At 35.5% G+C, this 21,775-nt stretch overlaps 3 protein-coding genes across 8 annotated transcripts; all 3 read left to right on the top strand.

Moving 5' to 3' along the window:
• Window positions 1-711: 711 nt before the first annotated feature.
• LOC142548938 (transcription factor VOZ1-like) lies at window positions 712-4,177 on the top strand. 5 transcript variants are annotated; one of them, XM_075657588.1, is made up of 5 exons: window positions 712-850; window positions 1,433-1,705; window positions 2,097-2,240; window positions 2,633-3,158; window positions 3,255-4,177. In XM_075657588.1, the coding sequence occupies exons 2-5, from the start codon at window positions 1,475-1,477 to the stop codon at window positions 3,806-3,808; spliced, it is 1,455 nt and encodes a 484-aa protein (XP_075513703.1). In that variant the 5' UTR covers window positions 712-850; window positions 1,433-1,474; the 3' UTR covers window positions 3,809-4,177. The 5 variants fall into 5 exon arrangements, with proteins under 5 accessions (XP_075513703.1, XP_075513702.1, XP_075513701.1 ...); XM_075657587.1 differs by having other exon boundaries at window positions 719-850; window positions 1,430-1,705; XM_075657586.1 differs by having other exon boundaries at window positions 731-966.
• Window positions 4,178-4,684: 507 nt separating this feature from the next.
• Window positions 4,685-6,368, top strand: LOC142548937 (cyanidin 3-O-galactoside 2''-O-xylosyltransferase FGGT1-like). Its single transcript, XM_075657583.1, has one exon. The coding sequence runs from the start codon at window positions 4,885-4,887 to the stop codon at window positions 6,241-6,243; it is 1,359 nt and encodes a 452-aa protein (XP_075513698.1). The 5' UTR covers window positions 4,685-4,884; the 3' UTR covers window positions 6,244-6,368.
• A 1,130-nt stretch (window positions 6,369-7,498) lies between these two features.
• Window positions 7,499-16,559, top strand: LOC142548936 (uncharacterized). Of its 2 annotated transcripts, XR_012821026.1 has the most exons (9): window positions 7,499-7,746; window positions 9,119-9,159; window positions 14,640-14,711; window positions 14,808-14,891; window positions 14,979-15,013; window positions 15,468-15,553; window positions 16,156-16,221; window positions 16,298-16,385; window positions 16,425-16,559. XR_012821026.1 is itself a non-coding variant. In XM_075657582.1 (8 exons), the coding sequence occupies exons 1-8, from the start codon at window positions 7,680-7,682 to the stop codon at window positions 16,330-16,332; spliced, it is 486 nt and encodes a 161-aa protein (XP_075513697.1). In that variant the 5' UTR covers window positions 7,499-7,679; the 3' UTR covers window positions 16,333-16,559. The 2 variants fall into 2 exon arrangements, 1 of the variants encoding a protein (XP_075513697.1); XM_075657582.1 differs by having other exon boundaries at window positions 16,298-16,559.
• Window positions 16,560-21,775: the final 5,216 nt, after the last annotated feature.

Raw genomic sequence — 21,775 nt, 5'->3', positions numbered from 1 at the left:
CAGTTTTGATCACTTCCGAAACATGAATCATTATTTAGTCATATTTATACTTCTTCTTTGTTGTAAATATCATCTTTCTTTTTAATTATTATTCCATAATATCTTTTAATAAGATAATTATGCATTTCCTTGATCTATCTATCTATCTATTTTCACTCGGAGAGCATCAAGAATTTGATTAAACGAATCTCATCTTAGGAGATATATAGTGGATTCTTCCCTTTATGCGTTTCTTCCACTCCTTGTCTTCCTATTTTTCATTCTTCTATTCTATATGACTATAAATATAATATATACGTAAAAGATGATTCTTTTTTTGTTATAAAATGACTTCAATTAATCGATTATGAAGACTTTTATTATACTGTTTCACTTGTTAATTTTGTGAGATAGATATCTTATCGGATCAATGAAAAAGTATTATCTTTCGTTCTATGTATGGACCGAATCCATCTTACCAATATAATATATAGTTATGTGAAGTTTGTCTCATAAGAAATCTGCACATAATCGAGTTATAAGCTATTTTTTCGAGTTGGTCAAGACGATTTCATGGATCTATATAAATGAACGAGTAATTTGTTCCGTATATAAAATAAAAAATAATATTATTAATCTATAAAATAATATTGTTCATAATTCAGTCATATAAAATTATAAGTTTTTATGAAATTTTTTTTCCAAATCAAATTGAATAAATTTCCAAAAAATTCGAAAAAGTTGAAGATTGATGGTATAAGAATTGCCCACCGACCGACCATGCTTGCCCGAACAAGTACTGGGGGCTGCACATTGGGGGACTGAGAGAAGAGAATCCTTTCCACTCCCCTCTCCAGCCTCACTTTTACAGGTCCCTCCTCTGACTGACCTTTTTCGCCTTTCGTTTCGCTTTTTAAAGGGTTTGCTGGGATTTCAGAAAAAAGGGATTTTGATTTTGAAGGATTTGCGGGGATTTACTTTGATTTCGTGAGGCGTTTTTTTTTTTTTTGGGTTTGAACTCGTTAATTTCTTCGTTTCTTTCGCTCTTTATGTATGCCATGTGTGTTTTCTCTGCTTGTTCGCTAAATTTGGACGACCACTTTGTTGTTGCTCCGAATTAGGGTTTGTGAGCTCAATTCCTTTGTTACAATAATTATTTTGGTGTTTTGAGGTTTGGAATTTTGGTGTGTGATTGTGTTTCTTCAAATTTTGCCGATCCTGGAGATATTGGGAAACATTTCGGTGTAAAACAAATCCCGTGATTTGATCGCAAGTTTATGACATGGATGTTGTTTTTCATTAGTTACTTGCTATCGTTCAGCAAAAGTTGTCTCGATTTGATATGTTCTCTTTTAATAATTGGAGAAAATTCCGCTCTTCGGTTTCCTGTGTGTTTATGAGCTTTCCTGGCTCTGTAATTGTTTGAACATTGCTTGCTTTATGTTTTCAGCAGCTTCTTGCGAGTACTGGGTAATATTTGCTGCTATTTTCTTGGATGAGGAAGGGTTTAAAGAACGGTGCTTGCAAGTCTGCATCGCACCATCTCTTCAAGGACAGGGCAAAGAATCGTGTGGATGATCTGCAAGGCATGTTTAGTGATCTTCAATCTGCGAGGAAGGATAGCCGCACTATTGACGCTAACTTGCTAGAAGAGCAAGTTCATCAGATGCTTCGTGAATGGAAGGCTGAGCTCAATGAACCATCCCCAGCTTCTTCACTGCAACAAGTAATAGTTTAACCGCTAGAATATCTCTACTTTTTTATGCTGAAATTTTGAACGTTTGCAATAATGACACGAAATATTCGCTACAAAGCCAATGAAAAATCGTAGTTTGACTATAATATTGTCTATTGCAATTTAGTATGAGATTGTGTTTCCATCCATATTTAGAATCTAGGGTGTTACTCATTATAATTCACAAGGGTATTGGAAGTCCTTGAATAATGGACGATTGTTTATGCAATTCATCCTTTGCCTTGTTATCTCAACTTACAGTTTTAGCTGGTATTTTATTTTGTAACCAGAGTTTTTTGTGCAAGCTAATGATGTGGTGTGTGCATTTATTGTTGAAGTAACTGGGGTCTGAGTTTCTCAGTGTATGATAATTGTTGCACAGGGTGGTAGTCTTGGCTCGTTTTCATCGGAGATTTGTAGGCTGCTGCAGCTTGGTGAGGAGGAAGATGACGCAACAAGTGCATTGGCTGTACCAAAGCCAGATCCAGAGGCACAAAAGGTTGTGGAGGAATCTACTACTCAAGAGGTTGGCATTTTCTTTGCAAATTTTTACTGTTAGCTGGATATGTTTGATTACACTTTAATGGAGGTGGTATATAATTTTTTTTATGGTTTGCATTCAATTGGGGTTTGAAGCTTTGAATAACTGAATCTCCTTCCTCAGCATCATGCTTTGTGAGGTCAAACAATGCTCATTTTTCACCAGCCGTGAAATCTGTGTCATTTCTGCCATTGACTAACAGCTTTGTGTAGTTTGGAATATGTTTTCTGGGAGTTTTATCATTTTTGTCTCTTTTGTTATCGAATTTTATTTAGGCATTTCACTCTCAATTTTATTCCTGCCTTTTAGATGAGACTTATTTCTAGTTATCACTGAATGATTCTTATCTGTATGTTTTGTTATTTGGTTTGTGGCAGGGCTTTAATGTGTCAAGTGGTCCTCAAGAACAAGCCCTTCAGTTCGTTGATCAGTGCAAAAGCTCTGGGATTGGAGTTAACCAGATTGGAATGCATAATAATATGAATTTGGCCGATTTCCAATCATTTGATTTCCATCCAGAGCTTGAGCACCATTATTTCCCTGGGTTTAATGGCCACTGTTTCATAGGGGAGGATGGTATGCCTCATATTTCTGGCTATCAACAAACTATATGCCCTCCCCCTTCTGCCTTTTTAGGGCCAAAATGCGCCCTTTGGGATTGTCCCAGACCAGCTCAAGGGTCAGACTGGTGCCAAAAGTCTGATGACTATTGCAGTGCTTATCATGCCGGGCTTGCACCTGATGAAGGCTACCTTGGAAGGCCACCGGTGGTACGACCTGGAGGTATTGGTTTAAAGGATAACTTACTTTTTGCAGCTCTCGGTACAAAGGCTCAAGGAAAAGATGTAGGCATTCCTGAATGCGAGGGTGCTGCCACTGCAAAATCTCCTTGGAATGCCCCTGGTTAGTTGTCTGGTCTTGCCATCTTCCTGAACAAAGCTTAAATTTTCATGTCCATGTTTATTTGAGATTTACTGATCCACCTTCTATGTAAACCAGAACTCTTTGATCTTATCGTTTTGGATGGTGAAACGATCAGAGAGTGGCTATTTTTTGATAAGCCACGTAGAGCCTTTGAAAGTGGTAATAGAAAGCAACGATCTTTGCCAGACTACAATGGGAGGGGCTGGCACGAGTCAAGGAAACAAGTGATGAATGAATTTAGAGGTTTGAAGAGATCCTACTATATGGACCCGCAACCGATGGAAAATTTCGAGTGGCACCTCTATGAATATGAAATTAACAAGTATGATTCATGCGCATTATACAGATTGGAAGTTAAGCGTGTAGACGGGAAGAAAAGTCCCAAGGGGAAGCTAACTAATGATTCTGTTGCTGATCTGCAAAAGCAAATGGGTAGGCTGACAGCTGAATTTCCTAATGAAAAGCCGCGCATGGTTAAGGGGAGGGGGAAAGCCTGTGTGAAGGATGGAACTGGAAACATTTATTCTGCATCAAACCAATTGTCAAGCCCAGTTGAAGTACTTGATTATTCAAAAGGTTCACCATACGATTATCTTGTTGACAATATGAACGGGTACTACTTGACATGATCGAGTTATTTGATGAATGCAACATGAATAAGGGACACTGTCCTTCATTTCACCCGGTTGTCGAGCAAGTGGTGAAGTCTTTATTTACTTGTCGTCATGGGTTTTGTTGTCATCTACTTACAGCCTATAGATGACTTGGACCAATTTAACTTCTAGATAAACAGCTATATATATATATATATATATACACATATACCAAACTGGCTATCCTAATGCATCATTTCTCGACTTTGTACATTTACATTTGCACTTTTGGTGCCAATTGTATGGATAATTTGTCCTAGTCCCTCTTCTTTTGGCAATGTATTTTTGTGTATATTTTGAATTTTTTAAATGACAAGTAATTATCATGTAAAATCAATTACTTTTCATATGCTTTTATTTTAAATCTTTTTTTAAATTTATTGCTCAAGATCACCATTCATCGGTCTAGGTATACATGAGACAGTATAACTTGCCAAGATTCTCAATCCTTTTCACTTCCCATTAATGTTCCGTTCCATTTTATTGTAATAAAAACAAAGACTCGAGAGTTATCTCAAAATTTGTGAATCGACTTTCACAAGGTTTTTCAAATTCGGGCATTCAATTATTATGACTCTACAGCCAAACCTCATGAATACGATAGTAGCCATGCATGTTTTGCCATCTACCCATACTGGAAACTAATTTTCACCTGTTGCTTTGAAAAGAAAATACAGATCAAGTTCTAACACATTGTTGCATAGGTTGTTTTTACCTATCCATATTTATCTCGCCCTAAAATACATTAAATCCTCCACTCGATCCATCTTACCCCGATTTTATGGGTACTCCACTAATTTCAAATGTCATTGACCTTTTTTTCAGATGCATAAACGAATTAACTAAGTTTGATCTCTTCAACGGCAGTTGAGCGATTCAAGGATAATTTCAGCACAACTCGAACAAAAATCATTGCTGGATTTATAATATCATTTGTGTGAAATATGAAATTTTCTCAGTAATTCCAGAAGGTACTCTCAAGTAGAGAGCATCAATTTCACGAGGATTTTTTATTTTTTATTTTTTTTTGCAGATTTTCTTGAAACCTTACTATGGGTGAAAACAGCCTAGGACTTGTCATGTATCCATGGTTCGCAATGGGGCATCTCACCTCATTCCTTCACATCTCAAACAAATTTGCAGAGAAAGGCCACAAAATTTTCTTCATCCTGCCAGAGAAAACACAGTCCAGATTAGAAAAATTCAATCTTTACCCGGATTCCATAAGTTTCATACCTGTAACCGTGCCTCACGTTGAAGGCCTGCCCCATGGGACTGAAACCAGCTCAGAAGTCCCTTTTCCTCTGTATTCACTTCTTCGTCATGCCATGGATCTTACAGAATCAGCCATTGAATCTCTTCTCCAGGAACTCAAGCCCCATTTCGTGTTCTTCGATTTTACCCACTGGTTGCCGGATTTAACCCGCAGGTTAGGAATGAAATCCGTCCACTATTGCACCATTAGCCCTCTGGCTGTTGCATATCTGTTTCGAGATGAATCTACGGTAGAAGCTTTGATGGATCCTCCACTTGGTTTTCCTACAACAGGGATCAAGATTTACACACACGAAGCTCGTGTTGTGAGTACCATCAACAATATGAAAGAATTTTCCAGCGGGATGACGTATGTTCAACGTATGATCAAGTCAGTTGAAGAGTGCGACGCCATTGGATTCAAATCCTGCAGCGAAATGGAAGGTAAGTATTGTGATTTTCTTGAAAAAAAATTCAAGAAACCTGTTTTTCTAGCCGGCCCGGTTTTGCCGAAGCCACCATCTTCCTCTCTAGACGAAAAATGGGCAAAATGGTTGGACCAATTCAAGCCAAAAACAGCGATCTTCTGTGCACTTGGGAGCGAAGCAAGATTGAAAATGGATCAATTTCAAGAACTGATATTGGGGATCGAGCTCTCAGGATATCCATTTTTTGCTGCACTAAAACCACCCATTGGAGCAGATACAATACAAGAGGCTTTACCAGAAGGCTTTCAAGAAAGAACAGAGAAAATAGGGGCCGTTCATGGAGGTTGGGTGCAGCAACAAATGATTCTAGCACACCCTTCTGTTGGATGCTTCGTTACGCATTGCGGGTCGGGTTCTTTATCTGAAGCCATGGTCAGCGAGTGTCAACTGGTGCTGATCCCGCAGATGGGAGACCAAATCATGAATGCAAGATTTATGGCTGCAGATTTAAGAGTTGGTGTGGAGGTTGAGAAAGGAGATGATAGTGGTTTGTTCACAAAAGATGGTGTGGCGAAGGCTATAAGATTGGCGATGGATAATGACAGTGAAATTGGAAATGAAATACGAGCCAACCATGCAAAATGGAAGGATTTCTTGTTGGGGGAAGAGGGGCTTGAAAATTCTTATATGGATCGATTTGTTGAGAAGTTGAGAGGTCTTTTGGAATAATATATCGAATATTGGCATCAATATAAACTGGATCGATATTAGATCTTCAGCAACTATTTGCAGATTTCTTATCTTTTCATTAACAAAAGTGTTTATGAAACATTTTTTGTAAGTTTGGGTTGAAGAATAATTCCTATATTTTGATTATATTTCAAGAATCACAATTTAATAACTAAAATCTGTTGGGTTATCATGGAATGTTTGAGATAATATTGCAGCGGAACATCATAAGTAATATCAACAATTAAATATGATGAACATCAAAATTTATAATAGTCCACTCCAAAATTGAGCAACGTTCATTCTAAATCTTCCAATGAGAATACAAAACATTTCACTCGGAACACTATAATTTTAACACTCAATTTCTGTACACTAATCCTATTCGATAAACACTCCTTAAGAAATCTCACATTAAATCATTTATTTCACAAGCGGAGTGATTCAAATGTGGTCGAATTAAATTACTGGAGCTGTTTATAAAAATTTTTGTTGGCTTTATGAGCTTGAAGCTTGTACGAGCTTAGTTATGTAATATATTCCGATGAAATTTGTAATATTTTATCTTTTGTTACTTATATTATAAATTTTTCTTAATATCTTTTTACCGATTGTTCTAAAACAATTGTCTATAAGTTAATATTAAATAAATAAAAAACTCTTGTGAAACCGTCTTATGATCATAAAGTCAATTTTGTGAGTTTGATATCTAATATAACCTGATCTATGAACAAAAATAATTATTATATGTTGCAAGTCTTGAAAATGATAAAAATTTATTATATGTTGCAAGTCTTGAAAATGATAAAAATATTTAGAGTAAGTTTTTGTGAAACGGTCTCACGAATCTTTAGCTGTGAGACGGGTCAACCTTACCGATATTCATAATAAAAAGTAATACGCTTAATATAAAAAATAATATTTTTCATGGATGACCCAAATAAAAGATCCGTCTCACAAAATACAACTCGTAATACCGTCTCACATCAGTCGTTGCTAAATATTTATTGAACAATTATATTGAAAATTCTTTTAAGGTGCTGGGAGTGGGTTTGTTTCAACCTACCCGTGCAGGCAGTGTCTGCACTACTGCCTGCACGGGCAATGAACGGCCCGGATCACTCCACATGAGTGATCCGGGCTCAACTCCCTGTAAAAAAAAAAAAATTTGACTCGGAAAAATCCGAGCCGTTGGATCGATCCGGCAGGGCATTGCCCGCAGGGATAGGGTCGACCGAACCTGGGAGTGGGGGTAAACAAATTATACAGAAAAGGTTTCACAGAAAGGGGAATTCGATTCAGTTAAAGGGAGAGAGAATAAACCATTCGAATCTGCTAGCTTCTTGAATCCAAAGGGCCGTGAATTTGTTTTCTGCTTGATTATTAAGCAGATAAGGAATCCTTCTCTTTGGATCGAGGAGAGCACACGTGCTGAAATGGGAAGAGGGAAGTTCAAGGGCAAGCCCACCGGCCGCCGCCAGTTCTCCACGCCTGAACAGATGAGTATGTTTTTTTGGCCCCCAATTCTCATTTTCTTTGGTGCCTGTATTCGTTTTCTGTTCGATCTATCGTTATTTCGGGGGATGTTTTAAGATCTATAATTGATTTAGTATCCGCGACTGGTGAGGGAAGACGGGTGAGTCGTGATTCTTGAACTGGTGACAGGTTCTTGACTAGTTGTTCGTGGATTATCCTGTTGTGTTCTGTATATGTGGTTTTTTAGGTGTTTGTTTTGTGTCTTTCTCTATCTTTTTAGTCCTGTTGCGCTTCCTTCATTTATACTTCTTTCATTTATACTTTGGAGGTTGTAGTTTGATGCGGGATCTTGCTAGTTGTTTTGGAGTCCTCGTATTTCCGTTCCACAGCGGGGACTGGCTATACTAATATCTGTGTTCAAAATTTGGTTGATCGAAATGTAACAAAAATAATATAGCTGAAGGCTTACTAAATTTATTAATTTTCTCGTTCTGATAGGTTTTGAATGGATAACTTTAATAGTGGTTTTTGAACGTGCTGTAGTTTGTTGATGTTGGATTAATCGAGTAAGATGCTTTTATTTTTGAGACCTGTTGATGTGATTGGGGAACAACAATATTATTACAGTACTTAGTTGTATAGATTGGGCTTTCCCAGAGATATACCTTAGACTAAGCCTCTCTAGAACTCAAGGAACAATAATATTTTAATGTAGTTATTAGTACAGAAGATATACCTTTGTCAAATGATCCTCTCTAGAACTCTCTCTTTCTCTCTCATGCACGCAATATCTCTCATTCACGCACAATTTTTTTAGTTTGTTTTCTCCATGTATCCACGAAAATTAGATAAGGTGTGCGCGGGCATGTCCCCAAATTGATAGTGCATGGAGTTGGTTAGATGCTGATGTACATGGAGAGAGAATAATGTGAACAAAGATGAATTCTATTCAACTTAGAAAATAGATTGTACTAAATACAAGAATTTCAAATGAAATTGACAGCGAAAATTAAGAGAACCTCATCTTTTCTCTTTCTTCCCCCAACCTAAAGGTACGTAAATTTCAAAAATAACTTCCAACTCCCTTCTCACAATGTGCACTCACTTTAACTGCTCTCCCCTTGTGAATGCAACTGACCCCCCCATCCCTAATCGGGCTTTTTGGCCTTCTAATGTAAACCCTGTTAATTGGGCCTCTTTCTTGGCCCATTGTATTAATCGGGCCTTCTTTTGCTGCTATATCTCCTCTCTATCACGGAAGCAGTGGAGAAATGGTTGTATCTGATGGTGTGTGTGTGTGTTTAAGTTGTTTTTGCTCATGATGTTTAATGTTTTCTCATAAAATTTTAACTTATGTAACTTTTTTACCTTCTTTTCTTTTTTTTTTTTATTAATTCAGTGGCTGGTACATCTGCATCTCGTCCTCGCACATTTAAACAGGTGAATTGTATTGCTTTAGATTTCCCTCTACGTCTGTACTTGCTGAGATTGGATATATTACGTTTGATTTATCCAGCTTTGCTAGGAATACCTTGGGATGTTATTTTTTCGGTTCCAATGCTGAGAAAATTAATATTACTTTAAATCTAACCAATGTAGTTGATATTAGCTGTTTATAGCTCTCATGTGCTTGGCAATTCACTTGGTTATTCATGGATTATATTATAGAATGGTGAAATGTGCCATGTCTGCCTAAGCACGCTAGATATTAAAGAACCAGAGCCATGGTATAAATGGTGTCGAATGCAGTAGAGATCTTCTCCATGGATAACTTGTAATTAATCTGGTCATCACGAGGATAATATCAAATGAGCTTTTAGGATTTTGGTAATCTGCAAATTATAAGAGCTCACTTAGCCAAGTGATGGACTTCTATTGATTTTTAATTATAATTAATATATCCACTTTTAACATATATGTAGTTTATGAAGAGAAACTCGAGAGAAGAAAAATCTATTTTCAAGTATCGTTCAAAGGAATACACTACGATTATTTATAAAGATCTATCATAACTTTATCTCAACAAGTCAAGAAGAAATCAGAAAATAAACCAATCTAATCCTACAATTTAAAATACAAATAAATATATAAATGTCTATCCAACTAGATGAGCTAAGGTAAGAGTTATTATTCAATACCCCCTTCAAGCAGGACCATATAAATTGATCATGTCAACCTTGGAACACAGCTCTTCAAAATTCGGCCAAAGAAGAGCCCTTGTTAAAATATCCGCAATTTGCTACTGAGTAGGAATGTAGCTGAGGTTGATAATCCCACTTTCAATCTTCTCACTAATAAATTGACGATCCACCTCAACATATTTGCTACGATCGTGATGAACTGGGTTCTTGGTTATGCTAATGGCTGCTTGATTGTCACATAAGAGTTTCACTGGATAATTGTCTTCCACCTTTAATTTGCTTAGCAGTCTCGTGATCCACATTCCTTCACAAATTACATGGGTCAAGGCTCGAAGCGACTACTGGTTGTTTCTTGCTTCGCTAGGTCACCGAGTTTCCCCATACAAATGTGCAGTACCCTGATGTGGAACGTCTATCTGTAGGAGAACCAGCTCAATCTGCATCACTGTAAACCTCGCTTTCTCGGAGTGAACATTTTCTAAAAAGCAATCCTTCCCAAGGGTTCTTTTTAGATATCTTAATACCTGATATGTAGCGTCCATATGTTCCTCAATTGGACTGTTCATGATTGACTGATTATACTTGCCACAAACCCAATTTTTGGTCGTGTATGTGCCAGATATATTAGTGTGCCCACTAGCGTTTGATATCTTCCCTTGTCAACTGGAAGACAATCTCTTTTAATGTCTATTTTGATGTTTGGATCCATTGGTGTATCCGTAGGCTTGCATCTCAACGTACCGGTTTTTTCGAAAGGTCAAAGACATATTTTCTTGGTGAGATTGATATGCCTAGGGAGGATCTTGCCACACTTCTATTCCCAAAAAATACTTCATATGTCCAAGGTCTTTCATCTCATATTCCTTTGCGAGCAAGAGTTTCACTTGGGCTATTTCATCCACATAATCACCTGTAAAAACAATCTGTGATCAGATTGACATTGGGTGTAACCGCCCCTTTTTAAAACACTAGTGAATCGATAGAACCATGCTCTAGGTGACTCTTTAAATACGTACAGAGATTTCCATAGTCAGCATACCTTATTCACTGTGTATATTACTCATGTATACTTCTTCTTCAAGGTTGCCATCGAGGGACGCATTATTGACGTCGAGCTGGTATAAAGGGCAAATCTAAGTTAGCTGCAATTGACAACAAAACTAGGACTATATTGAGCCTGGCAACATGGCAAAAGTTTCTTGGTAGTCAATGCCGTATGATTACGTGTACCCTTTGGCTACAAGTCTATTCTTGAACCTTTCTATTCTTCCATTAGACTTATGTTTTACCGTGAAGATCCATCTGCATCCAACAGGTTTCTTCCCAGGCGACAAGTCGGTGATTTCCCATGTATCATTCTTTTCCACTGCCGTAATCTCTTCAAAGATGCCAATTTTCGACTTTGGGTCTTTTAGTGCCTCGTCAATGGTGGATGGAGCCTGAACTTGGTCTATGTCGGAAAGAAATGCATGATATGCAGTAGCAAAAACATCCAAGTGAGACAAAGTTACCTATGGGATGCAATGTACAGTTTTGGACTCCTTTCCTCAATGCAATGGGTCTGTTATCATGTTCCATATTCTCAATCACAGGAGTATATGAATCAACTACATCTTGTGTGCTTTAACCTGAATTTTGCAGTGGGGAACATTCTTGGATAGGTTGAGATTGCGCATGGGTTTGTATATTCTCTAGACGAGGATGGTCTCTTCGTGAATAGGTAAGAGGTGGCTCATTGATGTTTAGTTTACGAGGGACTTGTGTTGGAACTTGTGAAGTATCAAGTTCTTGTGTTTCGATGTGTGGATTGGATTATGGTATGTGTTCCCAATTTTGTGGTTCAATATTGGAAGTCTCCTCCTGAACCAAGGAATTGGGGTAGAATGGTCCGGATTCAAAAAAGGTGAAATCCATGGAGTTGTAATAATTTTTGTTGACAGAGGAATAACATTTGTAGCTTTTCTGGTTTGGAGAGTCACCAGGGAAGATGCACTTGATAGGACGTGGTTCAAGTTTGCCGCGATTATGGGAATGTATATGAATGAAGGATGAACATCCAAAAACCTTAAAAGAGATATTGTTATTGAGATGTGAGGCAGGAAGAGATTTAAAGAAAGTTTGAATGGGAGTTTGAAAATTGTGTAACCTTTGAAAGGCATCCTATTGATGAGATAAGTGGCTGTCACAATGACATTCTTAGTGGTAATGTAGGGCGATTTTGGGTAAAAAGTAAGGAACAAGTGACTTCAAGGAGGAGACAGGTTTTGTGCTCAGAGATCTTATTTTGTTGTGGTGTGTCAACACGAGCTCTGGTGTATGATTCCATGTGTTTGTAGGTACCCACCCAAAATAGAATTGAATTAGCCACGCGCTCTATCAGTTCATAAGACTTTAATTTGGGTATAGAATTGGGTTTGGACCATGGAATGAAATTTTTTGCAAATTTGAGCTGTTTGGGATTTATTTTTCATTAGGAAAACCCAAGATATTCACATATGATCGTCAACAAATAGGACAAACCAGCACGTGCCACTAAGATTTGTTACGTTTGAGGGACCCCAGATATCACTGTGTATGAGGGCTTAAGATGTAGATGGTTTATAACGGTGAAGCGTGAAAGTTGTACGGGAATGTTTAGACACTTGACAAATATCACACTTTAGAGAAGAACTTTTAATTATTGAATAATAATGGAAATAACTTTGAAAGGTACAAAAAATTCGGATGCCCTAAATGGTAATGGCATAATGCCATAATAAAATATCACTATCCTTATTGAATTCAAAGCAGAAACAAAGCGAGACAAGGAGTAATTAGGAACACTCTTGGGTAGGTGACTCTCGGGAACCTCCATCTTGAGAAGATATAATCCTGCACAAAGCTCAACACTTCCGATGGTATTCTCTGACGCCAAATCCTGCAAAACACAAGAATCATCCCCCGAATTTAGTGCTACAATTGAGATCCTTATTGAGCCTACTAACTAACAGAATATTACAAGCAAGGGCAGACGGAAATAGTGAAAAAATTACCAATCCCCAGTCATGTGATCGGACGCACCTGGCCCGAAACTTGGGATATGTGGAATCTGGACGAGTCGAAGTGTTAGAGATGGAGTCTTACTTCTCTTTCCGCATATAAACATCATCACATATTAAGACCATTGTAAATAGTTATGACCATGCAGTATGTACAAGCATAGTTGTCAATAGCGATCCGTGGCTATGGGACATTATGCGCATTGAACTTCGAAGTAGCGAGCACCATCGTCGCTATCATCAAAATAGCGTTTGAGGCGATAGCTCGCGTCGCTATTGTAGCAAAGCTACAAAACATTTTTTTAAAGTAACACGTGTTTTGTAGGCATATTTTGCACAATTTTTAGGCTCAGTTCTATTTCGATTCAACGCTGCTTTTCCTTTTGTGTTTCAATTTTCTCCGCTTCTCCCAATCAACCCTAACATAAACCCTACGATTCTCCACTGCTTCTCCTCTTCTGTTGTTCGTGGCTTGCCGGACTTATATAAATAAATGCAGCTTCATTCCAAGAAAAAGAATAGATTGGAGCAAAAACGCCTGAATGATTTGGTGTTCATTAAGTACAACAGAGTTCTGAGGCTTAGATACGATAGTCGTGATACCATCAATCCTATCATATTGAGCTAAGTAGATGATGACAATGAATGGTTGGTAGGGAGACTGAAGGATGAAAAACATGACTTTGTTCACGATGGTGATGATTTGACTTGGCAAGATGTATGATTTGACTTGGCAAGATGTTGCAGATGTTGTTGGAGCAGATGAAGCTCCTTATACATTGAGGAAATCCAAAGGGGTCTTGAAGGCGTCCCCTACATATACGCAAGCCTCAATGACGGCCACATGTACACCTACTGAAAGCTCGAAGGCGGCCAAATCTAAGTCTAGTGGGAAAAGCCAATAGGAACATCTATTACACATAATTTTGTTGATGAAGAGTATGAATTCGACTTTGATGAAGAAAGTGAAGAAGAGAATGATGCCGAACATTATGCAATTTCAAATGAACAAGATTATCTCGATCTTGATGAAGAAGATGAGGTGAATTTTAGATTTCGTTTTTCTAGTTTTAGAATTGAGGTTTTATACACTTTGAACTTATATATTTGTTACTCATGAACTGTTAAATTGATGTTACTATATGCTATATATTATATATTTATATATCCGTGGCGCTTTACGCTACGTTATTTGCTATAGCTACGGGCAATCTTTGCGCTATGGGGTGCTGTGCGCGTTTGACGACTATGGTGACAAGTGATAGGGACGGATGAGACATCGGCAGTGGCTGGAGTGATAGGCATGGTTGGAGGTGTTGTTTCAGAATCGGTTTTTGAAGACTGGGATGGTGAGGCCATGCCGTATTTTGTCATGGAAGGTCCTGTACATCTGATACCATGTAGTTTGTGAAGAGATAGTCGAGAGAAGAAAAATCTGTATTCACATATCGTTCAAAGGAATACGGTACAATTATTTTTAAAGATTTATCCCAACTCTATCTCAACAAATCAGAAAATAAACGAGTCCAATCCTACAATTTAAAAAACTAATAAACAGGTGTCTATCCAACTAAATGAGCTAAGTTAAGAGTTCATTATTCAGCAATATTTATTGCTTTTTACTCCATCCTTATTTTTATACATATCTTATTTATAAATGTTTTCCTCTCCTTTTTGTAAATCAATAGATATGCATAAATTGTACTTGTTCTCGTAATTTAGATATACGACTATGTTACAGGAAGTGGCTGAAGTGGAAGAAGATGAGAGATCTGATGTAGAATCCGAAGAGGAGTCTGAGAATGAACCTGAAGTTAGTACATTGTGATTTGATTTTGTTGAGACTTTTGGTTTCGGTTGAAATGACTAGACTGCTAACACATGCTTACTCATTTACTAATGTTGACAGAAACAAAAAGGTGCAGAGGGTGTCATTCAGATTGAAAATCCTAATTTGGTGAAGACAAAGAACTTGAAAGCACGCGATGTTGATGTATGTTACTCCAATTATTCATTCACTAACTTAAGAGATGTCCTTTTATAATTTTCTAATTGTTGTTTTTTTTTTTTTGCCTTGCAGATGGAGAAAACAACTGAGCTTTCAAGGCGGGAAAGGTTGTGAATATTTGTTATTTCTATTATTAATCTGCTATTAGATTTCTGAGACAAGATTATAAATATTCTCTCTTTAATTGGTTTTTCCATTTCTATTTTGCTTTTGGCCTTTATATTTTCGGTAAAATCTGTAGAAGGTAGCTCAAAGAATTTATTTTCTAGTGAACTTGCCCTACTACATTGTATTATTCTGAATTGCAACTCCGTATTTGCTTCGTTTAGCCTCACTTTTTTCTTTCTCCGGAGGGAAAGGTGGGGTGTGAGATGCTGGTTGCACTTTTTTTTTAGTCATTCCTTGTGGATCCCTGATATATGGCTAGTTTAAAAACAGGTGGTGGAGCGAACTATGTTATACCGAGCTTTAGATTTTCATTGCAGGGTATATAAGCACTCTGAATAATCATATTCCCAACTGTAATAACCTGTATATTCTTCATTTTGCCATTGTTCTCAGAGAGGAGATCGAAAAGCAGAAAGCTCATGAAAGGTACATGAAGCTGCAAGAACAAGGGAAAACTGATCAAGCAAGGAAAGACTTGGGTAATGTTTTTCAACCTGCTACCCTGTTGTACCTTATCCTTGTTTGAGTGTTAGAACTCTCTTTCTTCTTATATCTGTACAATTTTGCTTGTTCTAACTTGGCACATGGGCCTTGGAAACTCATGCAATAATTGTTGCTTCTTTTTTTTATTAAATAATCCTTTTATTTTGTTGCATGGTGGATTGAAGCTTTTTTGTTAAACGTGTCGTGTTTAGTAGCACGTTTTTACCAACCTTTGAACTGGTATCTTTTCTATCTTGGTATTTGTTCTCGTTATTAACTGACAAAAAAGGTCGATCTTGCATATGAGTTTCAATTCAATATCTGAATCAATAGAATGCCTATCTTTTACCATACTCAAGCCTCAACCTTCCTTTTTGTCTTCAATAATCTCTCTACCTCTATTTCTACCTCAAATGGACTGGTAATTTGAAGTAACATTGGCTTTAATTGTTTTTGATCTAATCTTAATATCTGAAATGGAGCCATCTACTCACCGAGATGTCCTCAATTTTTAAGTTTAAATACTATTCACCTTTTATCGGTTAAGCTAATAATAGTTTTTGTCATGGGGTGTATTCTTCTCTTCTGTAATTTGCAGATCGCCTGGCCCTTATACGACAGCAAAGGGCTGAAGCTGCTAAGAAACGAGAGGAGGAGAAAGCTGGTTAGTCTCCAAAACTCGCAGATTTCTTCTCCCCTTTTTCTCTCCAACCGATCTCATTTTATTATATACCATGCAGCAAAGGAACAGAAGAAGGTGGAAGCTCGCAAATAATCATATATATATATGTGTATATATATATATGTATATGCTGGTAGAAGATGACGGTAATATGGTTTTGGGTATTTGAAACCATATTTAGCTCGTAATCAATATTATATTCTCATGCTGCTAGTTATGTTAAAACCTTTTTCCCATTTCAGTTCTCTTCCATTGTATTGTATTTGGACAAAAATCATACCCGGTTATTCTTCAAGTTGTAGCATACCATTTTCCTTTGATGTCCGCAACTTGTTCAGAATTTTTTCTACGCTGTTCTTGATTTCATCGTCTCATTGATCATTAGTGTTGAGATAAGTTTGTGGACCAATCCATAGATCATTGACATGGGATTGCCAAATTATATTTATATTTTTATGAATTATTAATCATAATCTATATACTTAAAATATTATAAAATAATTTTTTTGAAAAAGAACGTTCTACTGCATATGGATGTAAACGAACCAAACCGTTTGTGAGTTATTAGAAGCTCGATTCGATAAAAGCTCGTTTGAGCTCGTTTAATGAGGTTAGTTAAGATAAACAAATCAAACTCAAGATTTACAGTATTCGGCTTGTTAGTTCGTGAAAATGTTCGTTGGTAAGTTCATTAGTAATCTTTTAGATGAAAAAATAATAGTTTTGATATTTGATTTATTGATTTTGCATATTATTTATGAAATATATAGAAAAATCTATTAAATTTATTTATTATAATAAATTTACAAATTTTAATAAGAATAATATATTTTTTTAAAATATATAATTTATTTTTTAATTAATTTAATGAAAATCTAAATGTATAATTCTTATTTATTAAGTTTGTTTAGACTCGATAAAGGTTTGAATAAGCTCGTGAGCCATGCATATATTCGTTAACTAAATAAATGAACCAAACTCAAACATTCAAGAGTTCGGCTCGGCTCGACTCGATTACATCCATACTAGTGCATCTTCAGCAGGCTTTGCATTTGTTAAATAATTAATTTATTTATTTTTTTAAAATTTTAATCGATGCACAGGGCTTACTCCAAATGAAGTGTACATTTTGAAATTTAACATCTAAATATTATTTATCGCTGATGTATAATGTATTTTTATTTTTCAAATAATTGTTTTAAAAATCAATTTTTTATTATGTTAAAATGATGGTTAAATATATATAAAAAAATGATTTATTAAATGATTAAAAATTAATTAAAAACCACGAGTCTTGTAAGTTAAATCCGCAACACTAACACTATAAGACTCACCTTATTTGGGTAAAATAATGAACATCTGTACTAAAAAAAGGATAGAATTTAAGTTTATTTTCTTTAAAAAAAACTTTAAATTTGGATTTTCAAGATATCTGAATTCACACATCACAATAAATTTGCTTGTTATATCTCCAAAACTCAAATACATATTATCTGAATTCTGAACTAATCAATACAATCATTATAAAAGTGATTTTAAAAAAGAATTAAAAAAAACCAAATAATAACATTTAAAAACAATAGAAAAGGTAAACGAAAAATTAAAGGCATAGAACTGTTGAAAATTAATATTTAAAATGTGTGTATTGAATATTTGAATGTTGAAAATAAGAGTTGTAAATATTGAAAATTAGTGTGTGATGATGTAGGTAATGATATATTTTATTTTTGGATTATTTGTAAAGAAATTCTATAAATAGCCTCACCATTTGTGAAGAAATTCACAATTGAGTTGAGAGAAAAATATTATAAAGTGTGTAGTTTGATAATTTTGAGAGTTTGAGATATTTACTTTTTACCATAAATTTTGACTTTTTCACAACACGTTATCAGCACGAAGCTCTAAAAGTCCTCCATATTTTTCCAAGCTTCAAAACAGAAAAAAAAAGGTAACAAAAGTAATAATATTTATTTTACTGTTTATTTATTTATTGTGTATCTATTTAATATATAATATAATGTTATTCAGAAATAATAAAAATAAATTTTTCAAAAACTTGTTATAAATCCTGGGAGGATGTTAAGACGACATCCCACACTCCCGGTAAGGGATACGACAAGTATAAAAGCCTATAAGGTTTTTAAACAAAATAAGTTGTGACACCGTATTATAATAATGTGATATGATATACATAATTATTTAAACATGACTAATATTATATACATCATATTATTACCATAAAATTGTACAAATACATACATTTATTTTTTGTACACCGGTAACAAAACGGCAAGTTTTTGTCATATAAATATGATCTCACAGACACATTCAATCACTCCAACTTTCTCTTCTTCTCTAGAAATTATTTTTCGTCAAATTTTTGAAAAAAAAGAAGATGGCTTTCTCAATGATATTTTTAATTATTTTGGTTATCATACTCACGAGTCTTGTTTTTATCGGAGAATATCCTCCTCGTGTGTTTTCTTTATTTTTACATATGCTTGTACTTGTTGTTTATGCATTACTTTGTATTGCAATATTCATTAACTAATAAAATGCATCGTAATTTTTTTTAGTACCACCATGTCAAACTTGACAAACCTCGAATTCATTGCTCTTGATATTACGGGGAAAAATTATATGACATGGACTCTCGATGTAGAAATGCATCTTGAGTCATTGGGTCTAAGTGAGACCATAAAAGAAAATGACATATCGACATCACAAGAAAAGGCAAAAGCCATGATATTTTTGCGTTGACAGCTCGACGATGGATTGAAATGTGAATATCTAATTGAAAAAGATCCCATGGCTTTGTGGAAGGGATTAAAAGAAAGATTCGAACATATAAGGGAAGTTATACTTCCGACCGCTAGGGATGAATAGAATACGTTGAGATTCCAAGATTTTAAAAGAGTCAGTGATTACAACTCGGCGATGTATAGAATAATCTCACAATTGAAATTTTGTGGGCATGAGATTACTGAAATGGAAATGCTTGAAAAAATATTTTCCACTTTTCACGCATCGAATATAACTCTACAACAACAATATAGAGTGCGTGGAATTTTCGAGATATTCTGAACTTATCGCCTGTCTCCTGGTGGCGGAAAAGAATAATGAGCTGTTAATGAGAAGTCATCAGGCACGACCCACATGTTCAACGGCATTTCCTGAAGTAAATGTCGTAAGCAAAAATGAATTTAAATTTGGAAACCAAAATCAAAGTTATAGACAATATTTTGGTCGAGGACGAAATCGAGGTCGTGGTCGTTGACGTGGACGTGGACGTGGACGTGGAAGTGGTCGTGGTCGTGGACGCGGCCGTGGTTTTGAAAATAATCGAGATAGTTACTTTCATAACTCATCTCAAAAGAGTGTCCCAAACCATCCACAGAAAAGACATCATGAAAATATGAGTGTTAATGAGAATCACTCAAAAAGATTTGAAAGTTCTTGTTTCAGATGTGGTACTCCAGGACATTGGTCCCGTATTTGTCGAGCCCTTGAGAACCTTTGTAAACTTTATAAAGAATCAATAAAGGGGAAAGAAAAGGAGACCAACTTCACCGAACAGAATGAACCTTTGAGTGATTCAACTCATTTTGATGCTGGAGATTTTCTGATTGATTTCTTAGACAATGATCAATTTGCTGGTGGAATAAATATGTAAAATATTTTATGTACCCGTATGATAATGTTTTATCGCGTGCTATATTTTTTACATATGTATTGTATTGTATTTTATTTTTATAAATATATTGTCAGTAATTATATTTCATTGCATATTTTTTTTTTGAAGTTCAAACATGGAAAATGCTATGAACAAAGCTGAAGTTTGCATACTCGATAGTGGTACAACGCACACTATCCTCCGAGATAAAAGATATTTCTTGGAACTAAAACCAACAAAAACAATGGTGAATACAATATCAGGTCCTGTAGAGTTGATTAAAGGATGTGGTAAAGCACAATTTTTGTTACCTAATGGTACAAAATTTTTGATCAATGATGCTTTATATTCACCACAATCGAAAAGAAATTTGTTGAGTTTTTATGATATATATTCTCATGGGTATGATACTCAAACAATAAATGAAGGGAATGAGAAATATATGTGTCTTACCACATACAAATCAGGAAAGAAATATGTAGTTGAAAAACTACCAATGCTACCTACTGGATTGCATTATACATATATAAGTCCAATTGAATCAAACATGGTAGTTGATAATTCTTCAATACTGATCAATTGGCATGATCGATTAGGACATCCTGGTTCAACAATGATGCGAAAAATTATAGAAAATATACATGGTCATCCATTGAAAGACCAGAAGATCTTTCAGAATAATAAGTTTCAATGTAAAGCATGTTCTTTTGGAAAACTTATTATAAGACCATCACCAGCCAAAATCCAAACTGAATCACCAATGTTTCTTGAACGTATTCAGGGTGATATTTGTGGATCAATCCATCCACCATGTGGACCATTCAGATACTTTATGGTATTGATTGATGTCCTCTAGCAGATGGTCACATGTATGTTTATTGTCAACTCGAAATGTTGCATTTGCAAGATTACTTGCTCAAATAATAAAATTGAGGAATCAATTTCCCGATTATACAATCAAGAAAATTAGACTTGATAATGCTGGTGAATTTACTTCCCAGACTTTCAATGATTATTGTATGTCTATGAGAATCATTGTTGAGCATCATGTTGCTCATGTACATACACAGAATGGATTGGCTGAAGAAACACATGACAATGAAAATGTTCTGTCAGAACCTCAAACTGACGAGAATTGTGAAATCTCTATCAATTATATTAATACTGGAAAAATATGGAACCGAAAAGATATAAAAGAAATTGATGATATATTTTCTTATAATGTGGCAATCGACATCATAAATGATAATGAAGATCATGACCGAAAATCTTTTGGTGAATGTAAAAATCGACATGATTGGATAAAATGTAAAGATGTCATCTAGGTTGAATTGAATTCGCTAAATAAACGTAATGTTTTTTGACCTATAGTCCTTACACCTGAAGGTGTAAAACCTGTTGGATACAAATGGGTTTTTATTTGAAAGCGAAATGAGAAAAATGAAATTATAAGATATAAAGCTCGACTTGTTGCACAAGGTTTTCTCAAAGACCTGGAATTGATTATGAAGAAACGTATTCTCCCGTGATGGATGCAATTACGTTTCGGTATTTGATTAGCTTGGCGGTATCTGAAAATTTAGAAATGCGTCTTATGGATGTTGTTACAGCTTACTTATATGGATCACTTGATAGCAATATATATATGAAAATCCCTGAAGGATTTAAGATGTCTGAAGCACAAAGTTCAAAACCCAGAGAATGTTATTCTGTGAAATTACAAAGATCATTATATGGGTTAAAAAAATCCAGTCGAATGTGGTATAATCGACTAAGTGATCACTTGATGAAAAAGAGATATGTAAATAATTCAATATGCTCTTGTGTTTTCATTAAGAAAACAACATCCGGATACGTAATTAC

This window comes from Primulina tabacum, chromosome 6 (genome assembly GCF_025594145.1).
Source record: "Primulina tabacum isolate GXHZ01 chromosome 6, ASM2559414v2, whole genome shotgun sequence".
Lineage (NCBI taxonomy): Eukaryota > Viridiplantae > Streptophyta > Magnoliopsida > Lamiales > Gesneriaceae > Primulina > Primulina tabacum.
This window is presented reverse-complemented; position numbering and strand designations above follow the sequence as displayed.